This window comes from Chelonus insularis, unplaced genomic scaffold, assembly GCF_013357705.1.
Source record: "Chelonus insularis isolate UGA/USDA-ARS -01 unplaced genomic scaffold, ASM1335770v1 contig_403_pilon, whole genome shotgun sequence".
In the NCBI taxonomy this organism is placed as follows: Eukaryota; Metazoa; Arthropoda; class Insecta; order Hymenoptera; family Braconidae; genus Chelonus; species Chelonus insularis.
In genome coordinates, this window is record NW_023276560.1 from 264649 (window position 1) to 277723 (window position 13075).

A 13075-nucleotide genomic window follows, 5' to 3' on the forward strand; every position below is an offset into this window, starting at 1 on the left:
TTTTTTTTTTTTTTTCATTTTAATAGATCCCAAGGGAAATGGGAAAGGTAATAATATGTAAAAATGATATATTCGTCTCAATATGTCGTGAATAATTTAAATCTGTTATAATTATTTCATTGATATTTAATAATATTCTTAAAATTTTTTTCTTAATCTTATTGGTAAATTGTTATACTATTACACGGACAAAGATTACTTGAGTCCGAATGTAGTGAAATTTTCAAACGAAGAAACGACACCATGTTTCACGTATCAATTTATAATTTTTTTTTCTTTTCAATCTCTTATTATATTTTTCCCTTTTTTTTATATTTTATCATTCACTTCACTCCTTCAGAATTGAGTGGTTGTGGCTCGGTTACTCACGTGTTTGTACAAATGCGAGTTCCATATTAAGCGACGTAAGTGTACACTTTTCTGTTAACAATGATAAACCATCATTCAATAGAAAATAAATTTTTAATTGTACTTAATATTTACCTGTCCTCTGGAGTTCGCGCTAGATATTCTCTTTCTATTAATCCTTCTATACGTTTTTTGATAATCATCGGTGATGGTAAAAATCGTGCACGTAGTTGTTCCGTTACTTCAGTTACAAGAATATTATGCTGAAAAATTTATAAAAATAATAAAATTAATGAAAAGTTCTATTAAAAATATCACAAATCATCAAAATATCATTTGATTGTCAAATATTAATACTTACCGGCATACGTTTACGAGCTTTCATAATTCTTACAATAGCTGCTTCAATTTCATGCTTTCTATCTTCATCAACTTTATTTCTTGTTTCTTTTCTTTCTGGCTCGGACTCACCTTTGGCTGCTACTGTCTGAATTTTAACTCTGAAATAATATAAATAATATTATACGGAAATACTCTAAAATTATAATTTTAAACAAAATAAATTGTTAGCAAATACCTGTGTAATTTACTAGTAAAACTATCGTTAACAGTAAACCAATGAGTTGGTTCAATTTCTTTTGACCGTGGATGTTTAAGCAAAATTCTTTGTGCAGCTTTACCCATGGCTAATGATTGTAACGCTCTTACTAAGTCTCTCTCCGGAATGTTTGTCTCATTTTGTATTTCCTATAATGTTAACCAATATTTTAATTTATGAAATAGTTTATTACTGAGTGAATGAATAAAAAAATTCACCTCATAACTCAATTGATCATTATTGTTAAATAACATTAGAACACACATTTGGTAGGTGGAAACTTGAATTATATGTTTTCTGGTATTTCCATTACAACTAGTGCGTTGACTAAGGAGATTACCACTAGGATTGGTGCCATTACCACTGCTAATTGAGCTTGTAGATGATGGTGTCTGTAAACTGGAATTCTCTTCTTTCCGTGGTCCGTAGAAAACGGCGTTAAGATCAGCTGAACCAAGTTGCGGTTGAAGTGTCAGTTGTCTACCGCTGTGTTTGGCGAGATAAAAACGACGGAAAGTATCAAAGGCGTCACGAGCTGCGGGCGGCATACTACACTTTGGCGTAGCTGATTGTGTTGGCCAAAAACCTGTTGTTAACACTCGTACACTCAAGTCCACACCGCGGAGATTTAACTTTAAACAATAAAAAGATTCTTTTAACTTTTGTATCCATTAAAATTTTTTCGTAATTGTTATTTTTAAAAAAACATTACATACCCCAGATGCTTGAACATGATCTTTGAATTCATCCATAATTGTATTACTAATTGTTATATCTTTAAACATGCCTTCTAGTTTAGATGTAAATTGACAGCCACACTCAGTCTAAAAAAAAACAAATTCTTGAGTTACGCGTATGATTGAAGAAAAAAAAAATTTCTCTAATTACATTAAAAATATAAAGACGTAATGAACAAGAATTTTATCACTAGATCGCAATCTTCATAATAGTAACGATCAAATTTTACTCTTTCGTTTCCAAATTTCTTTGAAACGATAAAATCTCTTTTGTCTTTTCGGATAGATTGTAAACTAAGAAAATATCAATTTTGTTTTCATAAATGAATTAATTTAATAAAAATTAAATATTTAATACCTTTAGCTTTGATATCATGTTTTTTTCACTGTCATCTGAGACAGATTTATTTAATAGTAAACGTTTCGCCAAGTGTTGTTTGTAGTATCGCTCAAATACATCTTTTTCTTGAAGAAATCTAAATAAAACCATTGTTTTATCAAGAATTCCTTCTATTTCTTGTTCCGTCATCTACAATTGATATGAAAATTTAACAAAAAACTCAATGCCAAAAAAATGACTAAAGTTTATTTTGTTAAAAAAACATACCCCTTTGACACCTTTCTTTAACTTGTCGTCAATAAATAATGAAAGATATTCCGGACTTTTTGAATTTAAATTAAGAAAATATTCAAAGTCTGACACAATCATTTGTTTAAAAAGTCTATCATTATTGAAAGAGTAATGAAGAAAATGATCAAATCTTTCTTTAAGATCTAAAAGATTCTGTACGAAATTGACAGCATTTGTTGTGGAATCTTGTTCTTCCTGGACCATAGATCGACCTTGTTCTCGTAAAAATTGTGACACACAATCACAAACTGTACGTAATCCATCTGTTACTCGAGAGAAGAGCTTATACATACAGCTCAAGTCACCTGTCTTTTGATTTTTGAGCATGTGTACCACACCACTATTTTCCATCTAAAAATACACAATGGAATATTTAGCTTCACATTGTTTCAATAAGAATACTCAACACTAGCAAATTTGATACACCTCCACTATGGTTCTCATGTGATTTTTTATGAGCTCTTCTTCTACAACTTCTACTATTCGTGATTCCGTCGATTCATCCAGATAATGTTTTGCTCTTTCAGATTCCTCAGCTATTCTAGCTTCTACTTTTTTTATGTACACCGACGCACTATTTTCTGCTAAAAACTTTTGAGATTCCATCTAGAAATGAATTTTATACGATTGATTTTTTTTTTATTAATAAAAAATAAATATTCATTTTGATGCTCGTGAGAAAAACAGAAATATATTATTAAACTAACTCTATAAAATTCAGCACTCTGCTGTAAGAACGGTCTTTCGAAATCTTCTTCATAAACTAAACGATTGTTGATTCCTAAACACATCAACATTTGACATGCATTTTTTATAGCCATACGATCAACGACTTCTCCTCTTCTTTCTCGTGCAACCATTCCTAACAAAGTTTCTCGCAAATGATCTCTTACACAACCATATCGAACAACCTGAAATATAAAATGTTTAATTAATTTTAATTATTATACACTATTATTTAATTAAATCGATGAAAAACTAAATTATTATATACCTGATCTCGAAAAATAATCAGACCGAGATTATATACATTATCTACGTCATTTTGTTGTACATAAACTCGATCCATATACATCAAAATATCCCTGATCATCGTCATGGACGTTGTATGATCATTCCATGCTTGATTCAATGTTTGTAGGAAATTATTGTGAAGTGAATGAAGAACATCTTCACGCACTTTATTCTCTAGATGTTGTGTAACAACTTCTTTTAAACCTGTGTAGAGTCTTTCTCCATATTTATGAAGAACCATCGTATATGCATTTCGATAAAGTTCTTCAAAGCTGAGACCTGAATTGTTTTTCTTCTGAATTTCTTGAATGGCATTCTTCAGCAACGTCCAAATGCTTTCAACGTACTTTTCGTCGACGGAGGTCTAGAAAATTATTAAAATAATAATTAATTTTAAAATGGTAAAATAAATTAATAATAAGTTAATTGTCATAATTATTATTTATTATACAATTTGTGTCAATTATTTAATTTATAATATTAGGGTATTAATATTAATAAAATATCTTACAGGTTCAGGAACAAAAAGAATTTTAGATCTAGGAGATTTGTTTAATTTTTTGACAGTTTTAATTTTTTTGTGGCTATTTGTTCTCCATAAATTTCGATCCATATTTTGAAAATATTAATAATGACTTGAGCAAACTTGTTATTGATTACAAATCTTGTCACGTTCATACACAAAGAATTGCATGTGAAACATCGCCATTGATGATTGGCAGCCAGATCTCATTGATCTGTTCTTCGAATAAATTTATTATTTAAATTTTAATTTATCATAGTTTATTGTTCTTATACTAATAAATATAAATATTATACAAAAATATTTAATAAACACTAACGTTAACTTGAATTAATTTTGAAAAATTGACAAGCTCAAGTTTTATATAAAATAACCTCATTTTGTCACAACAGTCATTTATTTAATTGAAAGACAATTTCAGTTACTAAATAAATAACTAATTAATAAAAAATCTTTTCCGCTTTATTACAAACTCGCAATGAATTGATAAATAATTCATTTGTTGACGTTAAATTTAATTGATATGATTATAAAATTAATATTAAACTACATGATGGAAAATAAATAAAAGATATGTCAAATAACAAAGAAAAAAAATCTTTATTAACTTAAAGTACTGTACTTAATCGAAGAATATTCAGATTATAGTGAAAACGATAACTGGAACAATACATATAAGCTAAAACCACGAGTGCAGAATTTCACTGTCACAAAAGAAAGTAAGATGATGATAATAATAAACATAATAAATAAACTTACCGGAAAAGCACGTATGCGCATTTTGCTCTCCTTTTTCGGCAAAGAACCACCTTTCATCATTTCGATATAGTGTTTGAATACGACAGTTTCACAACAGAATAAAAAATAAATAAAAATAAATTTGATCCAAGCTCGAACCAGTAATGTCAGTCTGTGAAAAAAAAAAAAAAATAATGACAACACAATTTAACTGTTAATAGTTTAATAATATACTCTTATAAACATTTGCAAGGCTGTATTAACTTGATAATTGGATGGATAAAATATGAAAGAAAGTAGAAAATAAAGAACAAGTGAATGCCGAGACTACGGAAAGCAAAGAGAAAGGAGAAAGAGTAAGAAAGTGTTGGCGGACTTACCTATCCGCAATCTCGAGCTAGGAGATGGGATGTCTATTATTTTACTTAAAACACATTTGTAAGAAGAAAAACGAGACATGAAAAGGTTTGTTCTTATGCCCAGTGGGCAAAATGAGGGGAAAGGGAGCCAAACACTGAACTATATATACCTAAATCACGTATGGGGCGTACAAACGCGTCAGAAATTACACAAATGTGGTAGCCATCTTGGAATGGGGTTGATGAGACGATTAAAATAACTCTGGTGATAATATCGAAAACTACTACCAAATTTTACGGTCGGTATCCTTGATGGTAAATTACCGACTGAGCTTGATTTCTATCGGTAAAAACAAGTTCCGACAACAAAAGCCATTTATTGTAACAAAGAGTCTTCTCTCAATTCATGTTTAGATTGTTATTGTTTGAATCAATTCGATTAAACAAGGAAAAGTCTAATATAATTGACAATTTAATAATAAAAATTAAAAATTTTATTAAAGAACAGCTTCTACAACAAATAGAATATTCTTTATAAATACCACATTTACAGTTAGACAATAATAATGGTAAGCTTCTTCTTTGATAGAGTTTAGAAAACGATATCATTTATTGAACCGCTATGTTCATATATTAAATGAATTTCAATAATAATCTAAACCGAAAACTTAAAATATTAATATTCAAGTTTATGTTTATAACCTTTAAATTTATATTGACATTATTAGTGTTTTTTGTTGTATTATGGATTAAATGAATGGTACTGGGAAGAAAAGAAGCCAAAAGTTGTACATGTAGACCGGTGATCAAACCTATTGACTTGTATCGATCAATTAAATAGGATATAAGTAGAAACAAAAGTGAAATAAACATTATGAAATAGAAGAGGGCTAAAATATAAGAATAGAAATAGCGATTAAGTTATGAGTAGTGTAAGTAAAAAGCCATTGAAGATGATTTTCATCGTTAGATTAAACGGACCTTGGCCTATTTTTATTTTACTTTCGTTATAGTTGTTTGGAGGACGACACTTGGCACACGTGATGGATTTGAGGGAAAATTTCGATTGGTTCGGTTAATTAAATTGCCCGAGCTTCAAGTAATACAATTACTTTTAAATATTTACGATCAATTTAATTAGCAAATTGGTTATTGTGTAGCACAAAAATCTTGTCAATTAGCCAGCTTGCTGATGGAGCTGGAAAAATGTTTTGAATATTACATTTGTTTTCATTTATGAAACATAATCATTTATATGAATTAATCAATTATTTTCCTATCAACTGTAGGAGTTAAGGGACCATGAAACAATTGATGTAATAATTGATAATCAAAATTATAATCTCTACATTATAAAATTGAATACAATAGATTAATAATTAATGTGATAATTAATGGCATTGGACAAGAAATTTTTATTGATTAGTCCGAAATTGTTTGAAAAGGATAGAAAAAAAATGACGAAAGTAATTGATAAAAATAGGCTATTAAGATAAGTTTAAATATAATGTAAAACATAGATTACAGCCACTTGTTGTTGAGGTCAGTTTCTCCCTTAACAATGGTACAGTAGTGTATTCGATTGTATCCCTAGAGGGACATTGTCTCTTTCTCTACAAAATTCCTATGTCTGAGCGCCTGCTCCATCAGCAATAACTTCCTCTAGAGAATTTTCGACAGCTCTAATTTATCACATTTAACTTTACAATTGCATTGTGTTCACATCTGACTATTCATGTTCAAAATTATTACAGATAATGGAATTTAGCTGTAAAGACGTTCATAATTGTGTTCGAAAAGGATTTGTGGCGATATTACGGTTGATACTAATGCAAATAAAATGATCTGGATGAAACACACAACATACGATGGCAAAGCAAAAGAGATAGATAGAGAAAGCAATAATGATGTAGATGACACTAACGCTGGTATGGTTTGTTATTAAATTGTGCGCTTGTAATTTCCAATTACTATTTAACGAGCGTCAATCCTGCTGAGATATCCATGCTTGTTATTACATTCTCGTATCTCTACAGTACCCAACGGCTTTTGCACTACGTGTATGCTAGAAAAAAATTCTTGATGGAACATTAACTGATTCTATTCTAGCTGCCATCTAGCACATTATTTACACTGAAGAATAATGAAGTAATGATGCAAAAAAGCAAACATGATTATCGTCTCATGATAGAATCTAAAGATTTAAAAATATATCTTATTAATATAGTGATTAATTTTATGTAGGTAGATAACTATTTTCATACTGTTTAAAAAAAATATAACATTTTTTATTTAATGTCATTTAAAGTATTTTATTTATTTACAGTGACATAAAATGACGTCAGAATGCAGAGGAAGCTCCTGAAGCCATCGGATGTTGTTTTTCAGTGATAAAAGGAGATGCAAGACCCGGAAGAGCACTCACAGGCCTGAGGGAAATCACTGAGTCCGGAAAAAGATCACCGCACTTTGAATTACATCCTCAACATTTAAAACTTGCATTTGACTTGGTTTTTTTGATGAAAATTTTTCGTTGATAGGTAAGTGCTTTCCAAGTTTTTTCCATTTCAATTTTGCAAGTACATTTTTACTGAAGACAGTTGGTAATGCTAATGAGCATTTACAATAATAGTGCGGAAATAAAATTTAATTAAACTCTGAATCATTATTTAAATACTTGAATAAGTACAGATAACTGATTAATTAGTCATTATGTTTGACGAGATTAATTAGAATCTGATCAAGTATCATATCATTTGCAAGTATTTGAAATTTAATACAAATCAATGAACCTTCTTTTTTCGTATGATATGGATTTTGTATTTCTTAATCAAAGATTGATTAATCAAACAGATGATTCAAAGTCTTTGATATTTTTATTAGGCTTTGTCTTTTAACAAATCTTTCACTCGACATTACTTGATGTGTATCTTGATTACATTCATTTCTTTTCCTCAATAATACTGTGACCTGGTAAACTTTTGTCCCCTCTGGGTTTTTTCACCTTATACACATCAACGTTCTATTTTTTTCAAATTCAGCAGATTTTTCTTGCCATTTTGTGAACAAAATTAAATAAATAGATATTTTTTTTTCTTTTTTTTTTCAAAAAATAATTCATGAACTTCATTGTGATGCTTTTTATTTACTAAAGGATAAAAATAAATGAAAAGAAAATATTTTTCAAACGGCATCAATATTCTCGTAAAAAATTTTTATTTTCTGCATAAAATCACACCATCATGAAACATTACTTCGGAAATATTATCTATATAAATAAATGGTAGAATAGGCAATGTGATGTCAGTAATATAAAACGTCTGGATTACGTCGGATGGTCAAGGATAGTTGAAAGAAGAGAAATTGCGAATTTAAAGAAAATCAATGTTACTAAAAAAATATCAAATTTTACTTTGAATAATATGGAAAAATAAAAGTAATAAAGGATGAAGAATAATAACAAAAAACAAAAGATGTCTTTTGAATGTTTGTCAACGTATATTTTATTAAATTGACAAAAGTATTTTTGAAGAATTTCAATGAATTCACTATTGAAGTGTACTTTTTGTTTTAAAAATATCTAGAGCAAGAGAAAGAATATATTTTTAAATACTTGGACATTACATGGATAACGTAATAGAGAATAACTTTGAAAATATTTTTTTTCAATTAAATACGTAGGAGTTAAAGAGTAGACACGTCATCGTAAGAAGTATATGAGGATGGGTAGATTTTGATTTTTCATCGAAAGTATTTATTTGAACCATTCATTTATCTTCTATCATTCATGTACGGTATACTTACTCACAATATAAGTATTTTTGAGTAGTAAAATAGGAAAATCATCTTGATGCTTTTTATATATTTGATCAGTTGTAAAAGGAAATGAAAAATTTTCACTTTGATAAAATAATCATAATAACACGTACTTTATGTTATTCAAATACCCCTCTTCTCTTTCAGTTCAGTGAACTTGATATTTATTTTCATCACATGGAATTCAGAACAACATTAAAATATTGAGAGGTGTATTATTAAATAACAAGTTTGCGTGATAGATATAATTACCCTAAATTTGGGTACTCTTTAAAAATTTATTCTAAATTTTATTTATCTTTTATTTCTAAACAATCTCATGAATTTTTAATTAATTTCGAATAAATATCTTTCTCATTAGTTTTAGTGACATTTTAATGTCTTCTTTTATTTAACCATAAAAAGGGAATTATTTTTTAGAGAGTAGTTTAAAGGATAGAAAAATAATTGTAAGATAAAATAACGAGTATCATAAAATGATTTATTTTTGATAGAAATGTAAGCTTTTAAAATCAATCATATGTTCTTGGTTAAAAACTTGAATCTATTTATTGACAACTACTTGAAAAAATGAAATAACATCCAAGAAGAAGCTTCCTATATCATGTACTCTATAAATATTTTTTAATGTTCCACCTTCAACTTTATATAACTTTTTCTCTTTCTCTCGCTCTCTCTCTCTCTCTCTTAACCATGCAATTTATTTCTTTTTATTGATAACTCGACAATTGCGTTCCACGTGGATACATACGCGTACGCAGTGAAAGATATCAGTAGTGGGAGGTTTGAGATGCGCCGGTCCGATATGAGCGTCGCGACGCTCTGCACAAGGAGGCGTTGACGCTTTCAGTTGGCACGCGACGACGTGACATACGTTTGTCTATTACCGGTTCGTATATTTTCTGTTAACATCACTTTAACGAAATTCTATCTAATTTTTCATCTTGCATTATACATCGCGAAAATAGTGATTCTTTGTTACCAAAAAAATAAACCTAGTTCTTATTCGACATCCATACTAGAGAAATTGGTAAGCATCAGAATTATTCTATTTGTTAGTAGTAGTAGTAAGGAATTTTTTTTTCTTTCAATTTGTAATGAATTATGTAGTGGAATAAATTAAAATAGGAAGTTGAGTCAAACAAGTGTTTGATGGAAATAATGAGTCTAAAGGATGATAGGAATGAAGGTTTGAGAGGTGAAATGCAAAGAGAATTCGTCGGACTAAACACGTATCATCTCTACTCCGATTGCTGTATTATGTTCACCAGTTTTGATTAACTTTTGATAACACCTTGAACATGTATAAACTTCAATTATCTTATTTAATTAATTAGAAAAAGACAATGTTTCAGTAATTTTGTTGATGAAATTATGGCTTAAACATTTTCATACCATTAATACAGTAATGTTTGGTATTAATTTACATGAGACTAATTATTGTAGATGATAAGGGTTGAAATAATTAGTTTCCATGATTAAGCTTTACATGAGATGATATTTAATTATATATCACACATTATTATATGAGTTGAAAAGTTAAGAAATTGATTTAAATCCATATGATAAAAATATTACAAATATTTTCAAAGTTTTCGTTTTAAAAAGTATCATTTTTATTCTTTAGTGAAATGAAATTTAAAAGTTCAGTTTATGACAGCAAGCTGTAAAAAAAAATAATTATTTGAATGCAACATTATGCGAGTGACAGGTATAATTATTTGTATATATTTTATAGAATGTTAAAAAATATTTTCTGACAATTCATTTGCAAATTAAATTTATGAGAGAAATTAAATGAACGTTACATCAATTTTTAAAAATGATTCTTTTATAAAAATTAGAAAATATTATTTATTAAATGCATAAATGTTTTATTTTAAAACAATAATTATAATAACTAGAATAGATGATATCGGTGAGCCAGTAAAAATAATTGTAAGAATTAAAATGATTATAGTAATATTAATAAGTAATTGAGCCTTGTAATTTTCTATTTAATAATGTCAAAAGTAAAAGTATTTAATTAAATTTATTAAATGAAGAATTAGCGGATATAGATAAGGTAATAGTAAAAAAAATTTCATTAATGAATACGAAGTGGAAAGATGTTGGAATTAAATAGAACAAACATCAACCTGAAAAAGTAAAATTTCCTTATGAAGATGAATCTTTTTAACATATAAATGAAAATCGATCCATAAAAAGAGTTGTTTATCGGATCGATAAGTCACCTGCAGAGCTCATTTCATTCATATATGATGAATTTTTTTTTTTGCATTTATTTTTAAGATAACAGATCATTAAAATTCGACTTAATTCAACAAATGAGCTATTTTGAAATGTTTAAATTATTATTTCTAATATATTTCAAATGCCACGTATTTATGTTAAAAATCAATAAACCTTAACATTGAATATGCTCATCAATATCATTTCACCTTATGATTATCCTTTTATTCTTGCATTTCATGGTCACTTTTAGTTGTTTTTTTTTTATCTGATGTGACCTTTTTTCATTCTATTCTCAAACTGTAATTATAACCTTTGACAAATATTTGATGTTAATACTTTGCTACATAATATTGAAATATTTCATTTCTAATAATTGATTTTTTCTTATATAGACAGAATGTATATCATTTATTATACATTTCTCTGCGTGTTTTTTTTTTTAAATAATTCATAATATCATTATAAAAATTATGCAATGACTGTTTTTTACTTCTTCGAAAAGTATACTAATTCAATTTAATTTATTATTATTAATAAAATAATAAATGAGGATTTTATTGATTTTAAAAATGTTTTATCAATATAGTGATGAAATAATTTTAATGACTATCATTATTAATTTTTTTCAACACGTAAATGAATATCCGTTTAGTATGTTTTTGTTTCTAAATTATTTATTCAATGTTCAAATATTCCTGAGGTTCAATATTTGATCGAATAATGTTAAATAGTAGTTTGGATTAATATTATTATCAAGATTAGTATTTAAATTTAAATAATAATTCTTTTAATAATGATAAAAAAAAACTAATTAATGTATTGATAATTGAAAAGAGAAAACAATGAATAAAGTATTGATGAAAGATTGAAAGTAAAGTGACACAAATGATCAGTGTCTAATAATTTTTTATGTCAGATTGACTCTAATCTATTCTCAATGATACCTTAGGTGATAAACTATTTCAAGACTATAATTAAATTTAATCCAAATCATTAGCAGAATTAAAATTGTCCTATTAAAATGGTTATATATATATATTAAAAAAATCAAAATTATTTTTTAATAGTCCATTGATAATATCAACTATAAATATGATTGATTAATATCCCAAATGATATAAAAGCAATGACTATTGTTACTTGAAAAAATTCATTTTTTAGAAAATAAATTCTCATAGATAAAAATTACCAGTCATTAATTGATGTGATAATAATAATAAAGATTAATAACTACTTAAACATATATATATATATGTATAAATTTTATTTATTTATGGATGACGTGATATCTATTCTAGCGAATTATTAGTAAACAAGCTGGGTGAAGCAAGTAAATATGGATTGATTAGTCAAAATAACATATCGCGTGGTCGCCAGTCGCAGTTGACATCACGCATGGAATCGCAATCTATGAAGCACACATCACGTACCCTTGTTTTCCTTCTCTCTTGCTTTATATCCTCTCAGTCTTCCTTTACTATATCAAGCTTTAACATTTCCAAGCAACGCATTTCACATCAAGTCACGTTTCTACAAGTTTAATTCAACATTATAGAAAAATCAATTTATCAGTAAAAATTATGAAACTTATTTATTATTCATATCATCCATTTCAACACCCTTGAAATTAACAACAATACATTTTTTAAGGTTTGATTAATTCATCAAGTTGAATTTATTTATTTTTTTTTAAATAAAATTTTTCAAAAGTCATTTGATATATATATATGTATATATATTAGTAAATAGCAACTAGTGCTATGGAGGTATGGTAACAGCATTATTAATTCAATTCAAAATTATTTTATTCAATATCCCAGACTATTTAGTAATTATTTATGAAATGAGGTTGTCTTGTGATTGTAGCTACCTACTACTAAAAATAATTTTAAATTGAAAGAATAATTAACATTAAAAGATTTATTTGAAAATAAAATACTCTTTGGTGATGATAAATAATTAAACAAATACATAGAGGTAATAATAAATTTTACAAGCTTGCAAAGTTTTAAATTATTTAATAAATGAATAATAGTTGATGAATTTCCGTTAATCCAGGTTTTAAAAGTAGTTAAT

At 27.3% G+C, this 13075-nt stretch overlaps 2 protein-coding genes across 5 annotated transcripts in view; one reads left to right on the forward strand and one right to left on the reverse strand.

The window, feature by feature from the left end:
• Positions 1-92: 92 nt before the first annotated feature.
• On the reverse strand, positions 93-5186 carry Cul3 (cullin 3). 3 transcript variants are annotated; one of them, XM_035086652.1, is made up of 13 exons: positions 5119-5186; positions 4611-4761; positions 3309-3692; positions 3022-3225; positions 2741-2920; positions 2291-2665; positions 2042-2212; positions 1663-1770; positions 1165-1578; positions 926-1095; positions 710-848; positions 484-611; positions 93-420 (listed from the first exon to the last, which is right to left on the reverse strand). In XM_035086652.1, exons 2-13 carry the CDS (start codon positions 4668-4670, stop codon positions 396-398), a joined length of 2358 nt encoding a protein of 785 aa, XP_034942543.1. In that variant the 5' UTR covers positions 4671-4761; positions 5119-5186; the 3' UTR covers positions 93-395. The 3 variants fall into 3 exon arrangements, with proteins under 3 accessions (XP_034942543.1, XP_034942542.1, XP_034942541.1); XM_035086651.1 differs by having other exon boundaries at positions 4970-5170; XM_035086650.1 differs by lacking the exons at positions 4611-4761; positions 5119-5186 and adding an exon at positions 3840-4052.
• Positions 5187-9613: 4427 nt separating this feature from the next.
• The window catches only part of LOC118068930 (uncharacterized), a 28106-nt gene continuing 24644 nt past the window's right edge, over positions 9614-13075 (forward strand). For both annotated transcript variants that reach the window (XM_035086678.1, XM_035086677.1), the window contains exon 1: positions 9614-9794. The gene's annotated coding sequence lies outside the window, so the exon portion shown is untranslated. The remainder of the gene's footprint in view (positions 9795-13075) is intronic.

Bases quoted from the DNA above. Each gene is read 5' to 3' on its own strand.
- Cul3 (XM_035086650.1), bottom strand. From the start codon at position 3,941: ATGGATCGAAATTTATGGAGAACAAATAGCCACAAAAAAATTAAAACT. The intron at 1,771-2,041 runs GTATTAAATATT...GTTTTTTTTTAG, and splicing joins ACATGATATCAAAGCTAAAG to ACTGAGTGTGGCTGTCAATT. The intron at 612-709 runs GTAAGTATTAAT...TAAATTTTTCAG, and splicing joins AAGCTCGTAAACGTATGCCG to CATAATATTCTTGTAACTGA.